Source organism: Scyliorhinus canicula, chromosome 3, assembly GCF_902713615.1.
Source record: "Scyliorhinus canicula chromosome 3, sScyCan1.1, whole genome shotgun sequence".
NCBI classification, from domain to species: Eukaryota; Metazoa; Chordata; class Chondrichthyes; order Carcharhiniformes; family Scyliorhinidae; genus Scyliorhinus; species Scyliorhinus canicula.
In genome coordinates this window covers 175,324,927-175,343,698 of record NC_052148.1, presented here as the reverse complement: position 1 = coordinate 175,343,698, position 18,772 = coordinate 175,324,927, and the positions used below count along the sequence as shown (strand labels likewise).

General features: G+C 48.5%; 1 protein-coding gene across 1 annotated transcript in view; it reads left to right on the top strand.

Moving 5' to 3' along the window:
- The first annotated feature begins 301 nt into the window (after window positions 1–301).
- The window catches only part of cfap299 (cilia and flagella associated protein 299), a 792,024-nt gene continuing 773,553 nt past the window's right edge, over window positions 302–18,772 (top strand). The window contains exon 1 of the mRNA XM_038791783.1: window positions 302–425. Coding sequence (XP_038647711.1) covers window positions 315–425 — 111 coding nt within the window. The 5' untranslated portion in view covers window positions 302–314. The remainder of the gene's footprint in view (window positions 426–18,772) is intronic.

The following is an 18,772-nucleotide window of genomic DNA, read 5'->3' as shown; positions in this document are numbered from 1 at the left end:
AACCGGCCCTGCTCCCGATGTTACTTTTAATTATCATAACATATTGACCTCATCCGTGGAAACATCGCACAGCAGTGTGGATAATAATCAATGCATGATGGCTGATATGTACTCACCCTTCCTGGCGTATTTTATCTGCCCTATTGCACAAATGCATCCCATACCACTTGAAAACAAGTGGAATAATATTCATGCTGCCTGACCCAGCTGAATGACAGGCTCAGAGGGGCAGCGCTGCTTGGACTGGTGACTCTCGTGACCCCGCCTCCCCAGGACCGGAAGTGCCCGTTGCCCAGGAGACGGCTCTAAACAAGATGGAGGAGGAGCATGGCGGCGCGGCGGTCGACAACATTGTCAATGAGTTTGAGACGTACGAGAGTTTCCTGGACTCGCAGATCACCTCCCTGGACCTCTACTACCTGGAGGTGAGAGGCGAACTCAGCAGCGACCCTCTGGCGGCCTGAGAGTCGGGCTGTTGGGAGGGAAGCGGGAGTGTGGAGGAAATCGGGCTGTTGGGAGGGAAGCGGGAGTGTGGAGGAAATCAGGCTGAGGTGTGTGGAGGAGTATAGGTGCTGTGTGTGGGGCATATCAGGGGTGGGCCAGGGCTGCGGGGATCAGGAGAGTGTCGGGAGGTCTCTGGAGTGGGATTGGGGGGAGGGTGCAGGTAAGGTGTGGAGGAGGTCAGGGTGGGGAGGTTTGGGAAGTGTGCTTTTATGGAGGGTGCCAGGGGAATGTGAGGTTGCTGTGAGCGCGGTGACCAGAGGGTCGGGAGGTGCGGGACGAAGTGGTTGGGAGGGTTTGGAGGTCAGGTAATTGGGGGGGGGGGGGGGGGGGGGGGGGGGGGGGGAGCATTGGGTAATGAAGAGGCAGTGGTGCCACACCTGGATCCCAGCTCAACGATTGCCTGTGACAAAGATCGAACCGCAACATTTCTCACCAGCACCTATCTTTGGCTTGTGTTCGCACATTAATAGCAACATATTTTGAATAAAAGTTCAATTCCTTTTTATTTAAACCATTACAATAGGTGTCATTTTCAGAAATAACGTTACTTTAAAAAAATATATTTTATTCTCTTTTTTACACATTTTCTCCCAAATTTACAGCCACCAGCAATAAACAATGAGCAGTAACGGATATAATGTCAATCCCCATATCAATAACAATGATCCCATCCTCCCACCACCCCACAAACAATTGCCCGCATGTTAACATAAACAAATAACAAAACGAAATCAGGAATCAGCCATAGTCACCATTAACACATACTGTCTCCCCCCACTAATGTTCGATGTTGTCTAATTCTTGAAAGTGCAATATGAATAATGCACATTAATTGTAGAACATCTCCATCCTTCCCCTCAGTTAACCTTCTCAAAAGTCAGGAATTCCAACAGGTTCCCACGCCAAGTCACAGGGTGGAGAGGTTGATCTCCATCCCAACAGGATCTGCCTTCGGGTGATCAATGAGGCGAAGGCTACAACATCTGCCTCTGCACCCGTTTCCAACCCTGGCTGGTCTGACACCCGGCATATGGCCTCCCAAGGGCCCGGGTCCACTTTAGAGATTACCCTAAAAACCCTCCAGTAATCCTCCAGCTTTGGACAGGACCAAAACATATGAATGTGATTTGCGGGGTCTCCCGCAACGTTCACATACATCTTCTACCCCCTCAAAGAGCTGGCTCATTCTCGCCCTTGTGAGGTGTGCTCTCTATACCACCTTCAGCTGTATCAGCCCCAACCTCGCACACGAGGTGGAGGCGTTCACTCTCTGGAGCACCTCACACTAGAGCCCCTCCTCCATACCCTCTCCCAACTCTTCCTCCCACTTTGCTTTGATCCCTTCCAGTGGTGGCTTCTCCTCTTCCAAAATAGCCCCGTAAACCACCGACACTGCCCCTTTCTCCAGTCCCCTTGTCGTCAGCACCTCCTGCAGCAATGTGGAGGCCGTCTCCATCGGGAAGCTCTGTATCTCCTTCCTCGCAAAATCTCGAATCTGCATGTATCGAAACATTTCCCCCTGGTCCAACCCATACTTCGCTCCCAGCTCCTTCAATCTTTTTTTTAAAATGTTTTTTTTATTGAGTTTTCATATTTTATATACAACATATTACAAATTATTAGAGAAAAAAAACACGCAAAAATTAACATGTATATTTACAGGTAAGCATCTTCATAATACAATTGTGGCCGCCCCCTTTAGCCGGCATACATATTTACATTCCCCAATATGGCCGAGGCACATGTTTATAGGCATTTATTTATAGTTTGGTTTGGGCCTTAGCTTGCCATCAACCCCATCACGAACCCCCCCCCCCCCCCCCCCCCCCCCCCCGGCTACCTTCCCCTGATTCCCGTCCATTTTCCCCTGATTCTTGGCCACCCGACTATTCTTCCTCTTGTTCGTTGGCCACAAACAGGTCCCGGAACAATTGCATGAATGGCTCCCACGTTCTGTGGAAGCCGTCGTCTGACCCTCTGATGGCGAATTTGATTTTCTCCATTTGGAGAGATTCCGAGAGGTCGGACAGCCAGTCTGCAGCTCTGGGCGGTGCTGCTGACCGCCAGCCAAACAGGATTCTACGGCGGGCGATCAGGGAGGCAAAGGCAAGGGCGTCCGCCCTCCTCCCCAGGAATAGATCTGGCTGGTCTGAAACCCTGAAGACCGCCACTATCGGGCATGGCTCCACCCTCACCCCCACCACTTTGGACATAGCCTCGAAGAAGGCTGTCCAGTACTCCACAAGTCTGGGGCAAGACCAGAACATGTGGGCGTGGTTGGCCGGGCCTCTTTGGCACCGTTCAGATCTGTCCTCCACCTCCGGGAAGAACCTACTCATACGGTTTCTTGTTAAGTGGGCTCTATGTACCACTTTTAGTTGCGTCAGGCCGAGCCTTGCGCATGTGGAGGTGGAGTTGACCCTATGCAGTGCTTCGCTCCAGAGTCCCCACCCTATCTCCATCCCCAGGTCGTCCTCCCATTTCATTCTTGTTGCGTCCAGTACGGTGTTGTCCCTTTCTACCAGTCGGTCATACATGTCGCTACAGTTCCCTTTCTCTCGGATACTTGCGTCCAGTAGGTCTTCCAGTAGTGTCTGTTGTGGCGGTTGTGGGTACGTCCTTGTCTCCTTTCGTGGGAAGTTTTTGAGTTGCAGGTACCGTAGCTCGTTCCCCCCAGCTAGTCGAAATTTCTCTGTCAGTTCGTCCAGTGTTGCGATCCTGTCGTCCGTGTATAGTTCCCTGACTGTCAGTGTCCCCCCGTCCTGCCTCCACCTTTTGAAGGTGGCGTCAGTCAGTGCTGGTGTGAACCTATGGTTGTTGCAGATGGGAGCCTTGTCCGACATTTTGGTCAGGCCAAATTGCTGCTGCAGTTGGTTCCAGGATTGGAGGGTGGCTGTCACCACTGGGCTGCTGGAGTGTTTTTTGGGTGGGGATGGGAGTGCTGCCGTGGCGAGGGCCCGGAGGGAGGTCCCCATGCAGGAGGTCTCCTCCGCACGCACCCACTCGGCTTCTGGCTCCTGGATCCATCCCCTTACTCGCTCGGCTGTTGCCACCCAGTGGTAGAATTGTAGATTCGGGAGGGCTAGCCCCCCCCTGGATTTTGTTTTTTGTAGGACCTTCTTTGGGATACTAGCATTTTTACCCCCCCATACGAACGCCATGATAAGTTTGTCCAGCACTTTGAAAAAGGCCTTGGGGATGTAGATCGGAATGGATCTAAACAGGAAGAGGAACCTGGGCAGTATGTTCATTTTGATCGCCTGGACTCTCCCCGCGAGGGAGAGTGGGAGTGTGTTCCATCTTTGCAGGTCCTTTTTTACTTCCTCCGTCAGGCTGGTGAGGTTCCATTTGTGGATCCATTTCCAGTCATGGGCTATTTGGATCCCCAGGTAGCGGAATTTGTGTCGGGTTTGCTTGAACGGCAGCCCCTTTAGTGCTGCCCCCCCCCCCCTTTAGTGCTGCCGCCGCCCCCCCCCCCCCCCCCCCCCCCCCCCCCCCCCCCCCCTGCGGGTGTACTGGAAAGATCTCGCTTTTGCTCATGTTGAGTGTATAGCCCGAGAAGGCTCCAAACTCTTTCAGGAGCGCGATGATTCTGTCCATGCTGCTTTGTGGGTCCAAGATATAGAGGAGCAGATCATCTGCATAGAGTGAGACTCTGTGCTCTCTGCCTCCCCTTCGGATCCCCCTCCAATTTTTTGCTGCCCTGAGCGCGATTGCTAGCGGTTCGATTGCTAGTGCGAACAGCAGCGGGGACAGTGGGCATCCTTGTCTGGTGCCCCTGTGCAGATGGAAGTATTGGGAGTTGGTATTGTTGGTCCGTACACTCCCCATGGGAGCGTTGTAAGGGGCTTTACCCAAGCGGTGAACCCTGTTCCAAGCCCGAACCGCTCCAGTACCTCTATGAGGTATTTCCATTCGGCCTTTTCTGCATCCAGGGAGACGATCACCTCTTGTGTTCTCTCCCCGGAGGGGGTCATTATCACGTTCAACAGGCGCCTGATGTTCGAGGTAAGCTGTCGACCTTTGATGAAGCCCGTCTGGTCCTCTGTGACCAAGCTCCTTCAATCCTGCAAACCGAACCCCAGGAAGCAAATCTTTTAGTGTCTTAATCCCCATCTCCTCCCATTTCTGAAAATTTCTGTCCCACTTCCCTGGCTCAAATCTGTGGTTCCCCCGAATCGGCATTTTCCTTGACCCTGCCCCCAACCCGGTGTTGGCGAAACTGCCTCCAAATCCTCAATGAAGCTATTATTACTGGAATCCCTGAGTATTTCCCCGGGACCATCGGGAGCGGCGCTGTTGCTAGTGCCTTAAATCCGGAGCCCCAACACAAACTCTCCTCCATTCTGACCCACTGGGAATCAACCCCTCTGACCCAGCTCCACACCTTCTCCACATTCGCTGCCCGGTAATAATACATCAGGTTCGGAAGACCCAAACCACCTGCCTGCCTTCCCCTCTGTAGCAGAAATCAAGATAACATGTTCATTTTAACCACCTGTATCTGACCCACCAGTCCCAGAGAGAGACCATCCCACCTTGCCAGATCAGCTTTCACTCTCCCCATCAAACTAGAAATGTTGTACCTGAGGCGCTCCCCCCCCCAATCCCGAGCAACCTCCACTCCCAGGCATCTAAAGTGAGTCCCTGCCCTACGGAATGGCTGCCCCCCACCCCTGCCCCCACCCCCGGCCAAGACACCACAAAATACTCACTCTTGTCTCGATTTAATTTGTACCCTGAGAAAGATCCAAACATCCAAATCTGCTCCAATATTCCCCCTATTGACACACGTGGTGCCAACATGTATAACAACAGGTCATCTGCATATAAGGACACCCTATGCCCTATTTCTCCCCACATTATCCCTTTCCAAAGCCCCAAACTTCCTAACGCGATGGGCAATGGCACAATCGCGAGTGCAAACAGCAGAGGGGACATAGGACATCACTGCCTCGTCGCACGGTAGAGAGAAATGTATCTTGAGCTGATGTTATTTGTGCGGACACTCGCCCTTGGCTCCTTGTATATTAACTTTATCCAGTCCACAAATTTTGGTCCAATCCCAAACCACTCTAGAACTGCCATCAAGTACCTCCATTCTACCCAATCAAACGCTTTCTCGGCGTCCAATGCCACAACCACCTCTGTTTTCTTCCCCTCCGCCGGGACCATAACCACGTCCAATACCATCCTAATGTTCGAAAAGAGCTTCCTACCTCTCACAAACCTCGTCTGATCTTTACTTATCACCTTCTGGAGGCACTCCTCCAGCCTACCTGCCAGTCCCTTCGCCAATACTTTTGCGTCCACGTTTTAAAGTGACATGGGCCTATACGACCCACACTCTGTCAGATCCTTCTCTTTTTTAAGCAACAGGGAAATTGATGCCTGCCCCAAAGTTGGTGGTAACACCCCCTTCCCTGTCGCCTCCTCAAACATCCCCACCATCAGGGGTGCCAGTTCATCCTTGAATTTTTTATAATATTCCACCGGAAACCCATCTGGCCCTGCCACCTTCCGCGACTGCATCCTCCCAATCACATCTTTTATCTCCTGCTCCGCTATCGCTCCTTAGCAATAACGTTACTTAAATTTAAATTGCTCCCATGCCTAAAACAAGAACCAATTATTTATGGTCGAGGGGAGTGACCCTAGAGCTGTCAGTAGCTGTTTGTAACCCGTAACCCTAACCATTAATCCCATAACCTTAATCCCAATCTAAATGCAGCTCTAGAATTTTAGCCCTGAATCCTTATCCCCAATCTAGTGATGTTGGTCAGCAACGTTACTGTTATGTTAGTGACCTCTCAGATTATTAAAAATAATAATCAATTAAAAACATGCAAACTGTCAAAGTACTATCCCTTGTACTGTCAAGCAGCATATTTTGGAATGTAGGAAAACGGAACGGATTTAATTAAAAGCAAAATACTGCTGATTCTGGAAATTTGAAATAAAACAAAAAAGAATCAAAATACTCAGCAGATCTGGCAGTAGCTGTGGAGACAGAAATAGTGTTGACAGTGGATTTTGATGCTTGAGATCAGTTCTGTAGATAGAACTTTATTTGGATAGGGGCGGCATGGTGGTGCATTGGTTAACATTGTTGCCTCATGGCACTGAGGACCCAGGTTCAATCCCGGCCCTGGGTCACTGTCCGTGTAGAGTTGGCACATTCGCCCTGTGTCTGCATGATCTCACCCCATAAACCCAAAGATGTGCAGGGTAGGTGCTACACGCTAAATTGCCCCTTAATTGCAAAAACATAATTGGGTACTCTAAATTTATTAAAAAAATAACTTTATTCGGATTATTACTTTTATGGTCATTGTGTATTTTATTTTCCCTGGGTTCTGAGGGTCACTGGCTATGCCTGTAGTTGTTGCCCATGCCTAATTGCCCGTGAGAAAAGAGTGGTGCTCTGCCTTTTTGAATCAGTAGTCAATGTAGTGTGTAGGAAACCCACAGTGCTGTTAAGGGCTTTCCAGGTTCCTGACGGAGTGACAGTGAAGGGATGGTGATATTGTTCTAAATCAAAATGATTTGTGTCTTAGACAGGAACTTGCAGGTCGTGGAGTTCCCATGCACCTGGTGGTAGAGATGTGAAATATCCTGTTTAAGGAGGTTAGCCAAACTGCTGCAGAGTCTATTATATGATACACGCTGCTTTCACTGCGTGCCAGGATAGGAGGGCGATAAGTATAGGTAGATGAAAGTTTGGGTTTTCTGATCAAAGAGACATTCTGTCGAAGTTTTTCGTCTGGCTCATCAGGACACAATTTGCAAAAATGCCACTTGTAAAGGGAACAGCAATTTATGCTGCATGAGCAGAAAGTGCTTATTAGTTGGCATCTGTAGTGGGCAAACTTCCAGAAACAATTATTTGAGATAGCATTAGTAGTCACATGGAAAAATGTGAGTTGCTTCGGAACAGCCAGCAGGGATTTCTAATGGGGAAATCGTGTTTAACTAACTTGATGTTTTTTGAGGAGGTAATACAAAAGGGTCGATGAGGGTAAAGCTGCTAATGTAGTACTTGGATATTATGAAAGCATTTGATACAATGGCACACAACAGACTTGTGAGAAAATGTATAGCTTGTGGCATAAAAGGGATAGTAGCAATGTAGATACAAAATTGGCTGAATAATAGGAAGCAGAGGACTTCCGGTGGTGCGTGCGAGCGGAGCGGTCACGCTGGAGAGGGGCTCCCGCCGGTAGGCGGCATTTCGTTTTTTTCCGGAGGTTCCCCCGTGGCTTTGCCAGTCGGGACTTCTTCGGCCGTTGGGGCCGAGGGACGGGTGCCGGGTTGGGCCAGTTTGAAGCCAGTGGTGCCCGTGATCGGAGGAGCAAGGAAATTGAGCCCGAAGCAAGCAGCGGGGGAGGAACATGAATCCAGCGCGAATGTAGAGGGGGAGCAGCGCACACTTGGTGCCCCCACCCCCGCTGAAAATGCATGTTTGGGAAGTTTGCAGTCCGGTCCTAGGAGAAGAGATGTTTTGAACTTTGATTTTTGGAATAAAATTTTTTTTTAAATGTAATTTTTCAATTCAAATTTTTTTTTTGTTATTTATTTTATTATTTACCTCGAGATTGAAGAAAGAAGAAGAAAAATATTTTATTTATCTCGAGATTGGAGAAAAGAAGAAAAATATTAAGTGGTTAAGGGATGCCAAAAACAGGTGTGAAGAAGGGACGAAACGCGGGCTCGCCGCCAAAGGAGAGGACCAGTAAAAGCGCTGACAAGATGGCGGAGGCCGGACCATGTGGTCGGGCCGCACTACTTACAGTGGAAAGGATGACTGAGGTGATGGCTGTGGAGCTGGAGAAGCAATTTGCGAGGCACATGGAGGCGTTGAGGAAGGAGATGATGGCGGTTGCATTGAGATCATTGGTGGAGGAGGCAATCGCCCCGGTGAGGGTGGATGTGGCAAAGACATCGGCCGAGGTGAGAGAACAGGGTGAAAAGATGAAGGAAGTGGAGGAGGCCATGTCGCAGCACAGTGACCAGCTCACCTCGATGGGAGACGAACTACAGAGGGTGGTGGAGGTCAACAAAGGACTCCCAGCAAAACTCGAGGACTTGGAGAACCACTCGAGGCGTAAAAATCTGAGAATTGTGGGCTTACCTGAAGGGGCAGGGGGCTCAAGGCCAACTGAGTACTTTGCTAAGAGGCTGGCGGAATTGATTGGGAGGATGAAGACCCCTCCCGGTATGAACTGGACCGAGCTCATTGGTCATTAAGGCCGAAACCCAAAGTAAACGAGTCGCTGAGTGCAGTAATTATCTGGTACCATAAATATTACATGAAGGAGAAGGTGTTAAACTGGGCGAAGCAGAAGTGGGAGGTGCAGTGGGATGGTGCTGGTGTTCGGATTTACCAGGACGTGACAGTGGCGTTGGCAAAGAGATGAGCGGCGTTCAGCCGATTGATGATGGCACTGTACAACAAGGGACTGCGATTTGGTATGGTATACCCGGCAAAGCTGAGGGTGACGTACAACGCCACAGATTTTTATTTTGCAACGGTGGAGACGGCTGAGGCGTTCATGAAGGCAGAAGGCTTGGGACAGAAGTGAGGAGTGGAGCTGGAAGAGAGATCGTGGACTGTGATTGGGGAGCTGGAAAATGTATAAATGTTATAACTTTCTTTTCACTGACGTGTATTGTAACTTGCTTGACTTCACGTTGTTAAAATCTGTTTAAATTTTTGTTTGGTTTGATTGGCATTTTTGCTCCTTTTTTTATTGCAACGGCTATATGTTATTTCTTTGAATTGCATGGGTTAGATTGTTCTTCTTTTTCTTCTGGGACTGGGTGGGAGGGGACAGTATGCTTTTTTGGGGAGAGGGGGACTACCCGCACTAGCTAACTAAAGTCGGCTAGTGAACGGAGGTGAGGAGAGAGCAGGGCTGTGGACATTGGAGCCTGGCTATCAGGTTTTGATGGGCCTACGAGGTGAGCAGGTGGTGGGATTTTTCACAGCGGTCCATAAGGTGTACCCGCGGATTGACTTTTTCATGGTGGGGACCTTCCCCAGCGCCTTCCTCAGGTCACTGAAAGGGGCAACATAGGTGGAGAAGGTAGTCAAGAAGGCATACGGCATGCTTGCCTTCATTGGCCAGGGCATTGAGTATGAGAATTGGCAAGTCATGTTGCAGTTGTATAGTTAGCCACACTTGGAGTATAGTGTTCAATTCTGGTCGCCACACTACCAGAAGGATATGGAGGCTTTAGAGAGAGTGCAGAAGAGATTTACTAGGATGTTGCCTGGTATGGAGGGCATTAGCTATGAGGAGCGATTGAATAAACTCGGTTTGTTCTCACTGGAACGATGGAGGTTGAGGGGCAACCTGCTAGAGGTCTACAAAATTATATGGGGCATAGACAGAGTGAATAGTCAGATACTTTTTCCCATGGTCGAGGGGTCAATTACTAGGGGGCATAGGTTTAAGGTGCAAGGGGCCAGGTTTAGAGGAGATGTACGAGGCAAGTTTTTTACACAGAGGGGAGTGGGTGCCTGGAACCCGCTACTGGAGGAGGTGGTGGAAGCAGGGACGATAGTGACATTTAAGGGGGATCTTGACAAATACATGAATAGGATGGGAATAGAGGCAAGTGTAGAAGATTTTAGTTTAGACGGGCAGCATGGTCGGCACAGGCTTGGAGGGCCAAAGGGCCTGTTCCTGTGCTGTACTTTTCTTTGTTCTTTGCTGCTGGCTGGGGTAAAAGGGTCGGAGTACTCGCCAATTGCAATGTCAGATCATGCTCCGCATAAGGTGGATATGGTATTGGAGAAGGGGATGGTATAGGGACCAGCGTTTAAGTTGGATGCAGGACTGTTGGGGGACCGAGGGTTCTGTGACAAAACTGAAAAAGTAATCGAGGAATATGTATCTTTTAACTGCACGGGTGAGGTGTCAAAGGCGGTTGTTTGGGAGGCTTTTAAGGCAGTGAGGTGAGGTGATCTCGTTCAAGGCTAGGTTAGACAAAGTGGAGAGGTTGGGACGTCAGGGGGTAATAGATGAGATATTGTAGGTAGACAGGAGGCAGACGATAGGGACCCAGTGCAGTTGGAAAAGAGGAAGGAACTCCAGACGAGCTTTGACTATCTACCAGGAAAGCGGTACGAAAATTGAGGCGAGCAAGGGGGACAGTTTACGAGCATGGCGTATGTTGGTGGGTCAGCTCCGTAGAGAGGCTGCGGCAAGGGAAATTGTCCAGGTGCGGAACAGGGCAGTTGATGGTGGTTCCAGATCAGATTAACAAAGACTTTAAGGAATTTTATGAGACATTGTACAGGTCAGAGCTACCTGGGGGAGTCCGGGAGATGCAGGAATTTCTAGATGGGCTGGAGTACCCGAGGTTAGGGGAGGGGGACAGGGCTATATTTGAAGGGGTGATAATGGAGCAGGAGATAAAAGATGCGATTGGGAGGATGCAGTCGGGGAAGGTGGCAGGGCCGGTTGGGTTTTCGGTAGAATATTATAAAAAATTCAAAAATAAGCTGGTACCCCAGATGGTGGGGATGTTTGAGGAGGCGATAGGGAAGAGGGTGTTACCACAAACCATGGGGCAGGCATCGATTTCCCTGTCACTTAAGAAAGATAAGGATCCGACGGAGTGTGGGTCGTATAGGCCCATATCACTTTTAAATGTGGACGCAAAGATATTGGCGAAGGTACTGGCAGATAGGCTGGAGGAGTGCCTCCCGAAGGTGATAGGTGAAGATCAAATGGGGCTTGAGAGGGAGACAGCTCTTTTCGAACATTAAGAGGGTATTGAACATGGTTATGGTACCGGCGGAGGGGAAGGAAACAGAGGTGGTTGTGGCATTGGACACCAAGAAAGTATTTGATCGGGTAGAATGGGGGTACTTGATGGCAGTTCCAGAGCGGTTTGGAATTGGATCAAGATTTGTGGACTGGGTAAACCTATTTTATAAGGAGCCAAGGGCCAGCGTTCGCACGAATAACATCAGCTCAGAATACTTTCCTCTCCACTGTGGGACGAGGCAGGGATGTCCTATGTCCCCCCTGCTGTTTGCACTCACGATTGAGCCATTGGCCATCGCATTAAGAAGTTCGGGGGCATGGAAAGGGATAGTGCGCGGGGGGTAATAGAGCATAGGGTGTCCTGAAATGCCGATGACTTGTTATTGTACGTGTCAACCAAGTGTGTCAATAGGGGGAATACTGGAGCTGCTTCAGGTGCTTAGGTCTTTCTCAGGGTACAAATTAAATCTAGACAAGAGTGAACATTTTGTAGTGTCTCGGGCAGGGCAGGGGTGGGGGGACTGCCATTCCGTAAGGCAGGGAATCACTTTAGATACCTGGGGGTGCAGGTTGCCCGAGATCGGGATGGGCTCCATAGGTACAATATGTCTAGTCTGGTGGGGAGAGTGAGAGCTTATTTGGCAAGGTGGGTTGGCTACAGGCGGTTGAAATGAATGTTATTTTTCAATATCTGCCAATTTTCCTGCCAAAGGCATTTTTTAGAGAGATTGAAGGGATGATTACCTCGTTCATATGGGGAGGGAAGGTGGCCAGAATTAAAATGATGCGACTATGGAGAGGAAGGAAGCAGGGAGTTTGGGTCTTCCGAACCTGATGTATTATTACTGGGCGGCAAATGTGGAGAAGGTACGGAGCTGGGTCAGAGGGGTTGACTCCCAATGGGTCAGAATGGAGGAGGGTTTGTGTAAGGGGTCGGGATTGAAGGCGCTAGCGACAGCGCCGCTCCCGACGGCCCCGAGGAGATACTTGGGGGTCCGGTAGTAATAGTTTTGTTGAGAATTTGGAGGCAGTTTTGACAGCACTTCGGGTTGGGGCAGGGTCAAGGGAAATGCCGATTCGGGGGAATCATAGATTTGAGCCAGGGAAGTGGGATGGACATTTTTGGAGATGGGAGGAGAAAGGAATTGGAACATTAAAAGATTTATTTCTTGGGGGTCGTTTTGCGGGATTGAAGGAGTTGGGAACAAAGTATGGGCTGGAGCAGGGGGAAATATTTAGATACATACAGGATCGAGACTTTGCCAGAAAGGAGAACAGACCTTCCCAGTAGGCTTCAACATTGCTGGAGGAGGTGCTGATGACAGGGGGACTGGAGAGTGTTGGCGGTTTATGGGGCTATTTTGGAGGAGGAGAAAGCGCCACTAGAAGGGATCAAGGCAAAGTGGGAGGAAGAGTTGGGAGAGGGTATGGAGGAGGGGTTCTGGTGTGAGGTGCTCCGGAGGGTGAACGCCTCCACCTTGTGTGCGAGGTTGGGCTGGTACAACTGAAGGTGGTGTATAGAATGCACCTTACAAGGCCGAGGATGAGCTGGCTCTTTGAGGGGGTAGAAGATGTGTGTGAACGTTGCGGGGGAGGCCCCGCAAACCACGTTCATATGGTATTGGTCCTGTCCAAATCTGGAGGATAACGGAATGAGGTGTTTAGGGTAATCTGTAAAGTGGTGCACGTGAAATTGGACCCTGGCCCTCGGGAGGCCATATTCGGGGTGTCGGACGAGTCTTCGTCTCATTGATCGCCCGAAGGCGGATCCTGTTAGGGTGAAGATCAATCTCTCCACCCTGTGTCCTGGTGTGGCGGGAGGACCCGCTGGAATTCTTGACGCTTGAAAAGGTCAGATTTGAACTGAGGGGAAGTATGGAGGGGTTCCACAATTCATGGGCGTTATTCATTATGCACTTTGGAGAATTGGATCACATTGAACATTAGGGGGGTTAGGGGCTGGGAGGGTTGGGGAGAGGGGGACTGTATGTGTTAATGGTGACTATGGGTGATTCCTGATTCCTTTTTATCATTTGTTTATGTTAACATGTGGGCCAATGTCTGGGGTTTGGTGGGAGGATGGGATCGTTGTTATTGATATGGGGATTGACATTACATTCGTTTCTGATTATTGTTTGGTGTAAATTTGGGAGAATATGTGAAAAAGGGGGAGAATAAAATATAAAAAAAATAATAAGAAACAGAGAGTAATGGACAATGGATACCTTTTGGGCTGGATGAAGGTTTGTAGTGGTGTACCCCAACAGTTGGTATTGGGACTCTTGTTTTTTCTGATATACACTAATGATCTAGATCTTGGTGTCCAGTTTCAAAGTTTGTGGATGATACAAAACTTGAAAGTATTGTAAATTGTGAGGAGGACAGTGTAGAACTTCAAAAGGACATAGACAAGTTGATGGAGTGGGCAGATGAAGTTCAATGCAGCAAAGTGTGAGGTGAAGTGTTTTGATAGGAAGAACTTTGGAGAGATAATATTAAATAAGGGGTAAAATTCTAAAAGGGGTGCAGGAGCAGAGTGACTTGGGTGTGTATGTGCATAGATCATGGCAGGACAGGTGGAGAAAGCAGTTTAAAAAGCAGATAGTATTGTGGACTTTATTAATCGGGGCACAGAGCACAAAAGCAAGAAGGTTATCCTGAACTTATGCAAGACACCAGTTGGACCTCATCTGGAATATTGTGCACAGTTCTGGGAGCTATACTATAGGAAGGATGTGAACGCATTGGAGAGAGTGCAGAAGAAGTTTTCAAGAATGGTTCCTGGGATGAGATACTTCAATTATGAAGATAGATTGGAAAGGTTGGGACTGTGCTTTTAAAGAAGAAGGCTGAGAGGAGATTTGATGAATATGATCAAATAGGGATCTATTGTTTGACACAATCTACCAGTCATTGGGACGTTCGACCTACATACCTGGCATCATGCCAGCACTGAAATTCCAATAACGCATTACTCATGTGTGACAGGCAGAACATATATTTAGCTTGACAGCAGCATCCTGTTAGTGGAGAATACCACTGGTGTTGATACTGCATAGCAGCAACGTGAAATGGTTAGCTTCAACTATTATTGCTCAATGTTTTGAGACATCTTACCATACCATGGTAATATAAGGTAGAGTGGGCTCTTTTCAGGACTAAATGTGGCCTTAGGCCTATGCATGAGTTTGCGTGATATGCAGCAAGAAAGAATAGCTGTTATCCCGCAGGATGGTTTGATGACACTATTTCAGCACCAAGCTTGCATTGTGAGCAAATGGCTTGGGCCCTATTTATGAAGTTGCCAAGAAGGCAAGTCTTATAACGTACGGAACTGTAGGAATCCCATCAGGTACATTGACCAATGAAGGCAGACTTGCAGTAGACAGTAGTAAAGAACCCAAGCCAGATCGGGCCTTGGGGAGGGTGGGGGGTGGTGTTGGCCACAGGCCTCGGGGTGAGATGGAAAGGTCAGACCTGTTGGGTCTTGGGGAGGGTTGGGTTGGGTCGGGCCTTAGGTGTGGGGTGAGTTCCATGGGGGTCCGTACTATAGTTAGTACAGTACAGTGGGTGGCACGGTAGCAAAGTGGTTAGCACTATTGCTTCACAGCGCCAGGGACCCAGGCTCGATTCCCGCTTGGGTCACCGTCTGTGCGGAATTTGCACGTTCTCCCTGTTTCTGTGTGGGTTTCCTCCAGGTGCTCCGCTTTCCTCCAAAAATCCCTAAAGACGTGCTTGTTCGGTGAATTGGACATTCTGAATTCTTCCTTCTACCCGAACAGGCGCCAGAATGTGGCGACTGGGGGATTCTCACAGTAACTTCATTGCAGTGTTAATGTAAGCCTCCTTGTGACAATACTAAAGATTATTATTATTACCTAGGAGTTAAGAAGTAGTTTTCATCCTAACTTTTTCTGGGTCACTATTGATGTAACACAGTCGGAGCCATCCACTATTTGAGTTTTAAAATTTAGTTTTGGATGGTTCCCAGTGCAGGGCAAATGCCCATGGAACTTTGCACTTCCCAGGCAATTGCCATGCAAACCTTACCTGGGAACATCCGGTGAGATTCCCCAGCGCATCTATGGAGTATGCTCCAGTTATGCTGCCCTGGAGCTCGGAAGTTACAGCTCATCATTAAAACATATGATTGTCGAGAGGCAATGGCTAGCAGAAATAATTAACAGTTGGCTTTCAACGAAGTTACATTCTTGTTAGGCACACAAACGTAGCATGACCAACGAGAAATGAAAGATTGCATTAAGTCAAAGGAAGAGGCTTTTAAAGTTGCCAAAAAAGTGGTAAGTCTGAGGATTAGGAGTATTTTAGAATTCACAAAGGAGAACCAAAAGAGAAAATAAAATATGAAAGTAAACTATCGAGAAACATAAAAACGGACTGTGAAAGCATCCGTATGTAAAAAGGGAAAGACTAGAAAAGACAAACATAGGCCCATTACAGGCAGAGACGGGGGAATATATCATGGGGAATAATGAAATGGCTGAGAAACTTATCAAATACTTTTTGTCCATCTTCAGGGAAGAGGATACAAAAAAAGCTCCCTGAAATATTAGGGCAGAGAGTTTCTCAACTGGTGTGCTGTGGCACAATGGTGTGACCTGAAATAAGATTCTAAAAGTGATTCAAAATTAATGTGAACAAGCTAAATTCAATCTTCATTTGCAGCTCTGTTGACGGCATCTCCAAGTCCTGATAAATCTCAGGCCTTCCACACATACACCGTGAAGGGCTGTGCTTTCGTGATTCGGATTGTTTTACCGTTTTTTTAAAAAACATTTCATTCAGGCATTTTCATAAAAACAAACCAGAGCAGAAGAAAAATAGTTCAACATTATAAATAATCAACACCCATTCCCCCTCTGCTCCACCACCACCCCCTTCTCCCATCCTGTCTTCCCCATTTTAAACCCCTTACTCTCTCCCTGCCTTGCTGACCCCTCAATCCTCCTTAAAGAAAGCAATGAATGGCTTCCAGCTTTGAGTGAATCCATCAAACGACCCCCTCAGGGCGCAATTGACTTTCTCCAGCCTCAGGAGTTCCACCAGGTTACTCACCCACACCCCCACTTTCGGCGGTTTTGAGTCCCTCCATCCAAGCAAGGTCCGTCTCCAGGCTATCAAGAAGGCAAAGGCCAAACATTGGCCCCTCTCGCCATCTGGACTCCCGGGCCTCCCGACACCCCAAATATTGCTACTCATTGACTCGGGGCCACCCCCAGCACCTCGGACATTATGTCCGCAAACCCCTACCAGAACCCCTTTAGCTTTGGACATGCCCAAAGCATCTGGACGTGATTTGCGGACCTCCCCACCCATCGCCCACACCTATCCTCTAACCCCTCAAAAAACCTACTCCTCCGTGATACCCTCTATGAATTACCTTAAACTGAATGAGGCTTAGCCTCACACACGACGAGGACGCATTCGCCATACGCAGGGCCTCAGCCACGTCCTGACCTCCACCTCCCCTCCCAGCTCCTCCTCCCACTTCTGCTTTATGTCCCCTAGCAGGGCCCCCTCCCAATGCATCAGCTGTCTGTAGACCTCCTTCTCCCTCCCTCTCTCCTCCTTCAACAGTACCTTATCCTGCAACCCCAGGGGCGGTAGCCCAGGAAAATACGGCACCTTGCTCCTCACAAAATCCAGGACCTGCAGCTACAGCCTCCCCGAACAGGCGCCGGAATGTGGCGACTAGGGGCTTTTCACAGTAACTTAATTGAAGCTTACTCGTGACAATAAGCGATTTTCATTCATTTTCATTTCATACCCAAAACTATTCCCTCGGAGCAACTCCTACTCTTACTCCCGGTCCTCCAACTTCGTAAATTTGCCTGCCGCGAGCCATGAAACCTCGCATCCAGTCCACACCGAGCCCCCCTCCAGTTCCAAATGCTGCCTCCACTGCCCCACAGCCTCAAGGTGAGCAGCACCACTAGGCTCATGGAGTATCTCTTCGGCTAGAACGGTAGAGGTGCTGTTAACAATGCCCTAAAGCTCGTTCCCCTACAAGAAGCCGCCCCAATGCCACCCCACTACCCATTTCCGAACCATGGCGATGTTCGCTGTCCATTAGTAGTAGTTCATTATATTTGACAACGTCAGCACCCCCAACCATCCTACTTAGCCTCCTCACATTCGCCGACAGCTGGCTCCTTTTCACAAAACCCGTTTGGTCCTCGCCTATCAACCCTGAGGTGCAGTCCTCGATTCGCGAAGCCAACACCTTCGCCACAACTTGCCATCCAATACCACCTTTACAATCTCGTCCTTTACTTTGCTAATCTCCCATTTTGATTCAAATGTGGCCACAAGGATGAAACTCGGGAGAAAAAAGTGAGGTTACTACAGAGACAATACAGCAATAGCTACTTTGCCTTTGGATTTTTGTGGCTGGTGGGACTTCTTTCCCTGTTCCAGAATGCCTAATTTGCAGGGAGAATCTCTCAAACTGTAATAGTATCAAGTAAGTTGAAGTGCCATTTCTGTACAAAACACCATTTACTCTCCAGTAAATATTTACAATACTTCAAGCACCTGAGAGAACAAAACGTATGGCAAAATCAATATATGATGGAGTGTGTGCAGGTTTCAGATAATATGGAGGAGGTGGCTTACCTGGTGGCTGAGCTCATAGTGAAATCGAAAAAGTCGCACACCATTGCTGGAACCCTAATTCTGCTGGCTTGCAAAAGCATAGTGAGAGTAATGCAGAGAGTCAATGCTGCCAAAGAAATCAACACATTTCCTCTTTCTGATTGTATAGTCAAATGGCGTGTTGACAATATGCCAGTTGATATTGAACAGCTATTGCAACAGAAATTAGAAGTGGGTGGAAAATTTTCCCTGCAGATTGATGACTCCACGGATATTAGAGTTGTTGCCAGTTCTTACCCCATGTCAGATACATTGATTGGGATTCTATCAAAGCAAATTCCTTCTTTTACAAAGAATTGCCTGATCCTGCAACCGGATAGGAAATCTTCTGTGACACAACTGTTTATCTGGAGGGAAACAATCTTAACTAGACCAAGTGTAATAGCATCTGCACTGATGGAGCAGCTTCCATGACAAGAAAAGTAAAAGGATTCATGAGTAAGGTAAAAAAACAGAATCCTGACATCCAGGCCAGCCACAGTATTCTGCACCATGAAGCCCTTGTTGCCAAGACAATGTGTTGGTCGTTTTGGGTGAGTGTGCTTAACACTCAATTTGGCTCTGTTTCTTTACTTAGCTCTGGAGTCGCCAGGTATCGTTAAGATACCGCCACAAGTTCAAGGTGAAGTTCAAAGCAATAAAACGATACACCAATTAGTAAGTTCAAACAACTGAGTTTATTATAATACAATTATAATAACTACCCATGCACACGCTAAAAGGATTAAGCTATTCCTACTGCTAAATAAACTAATACTTATCTCGAAGGAACTGCCGGGTCAGGGAACAAGGCCTCTTGCTCTGCTCTGGTCTAC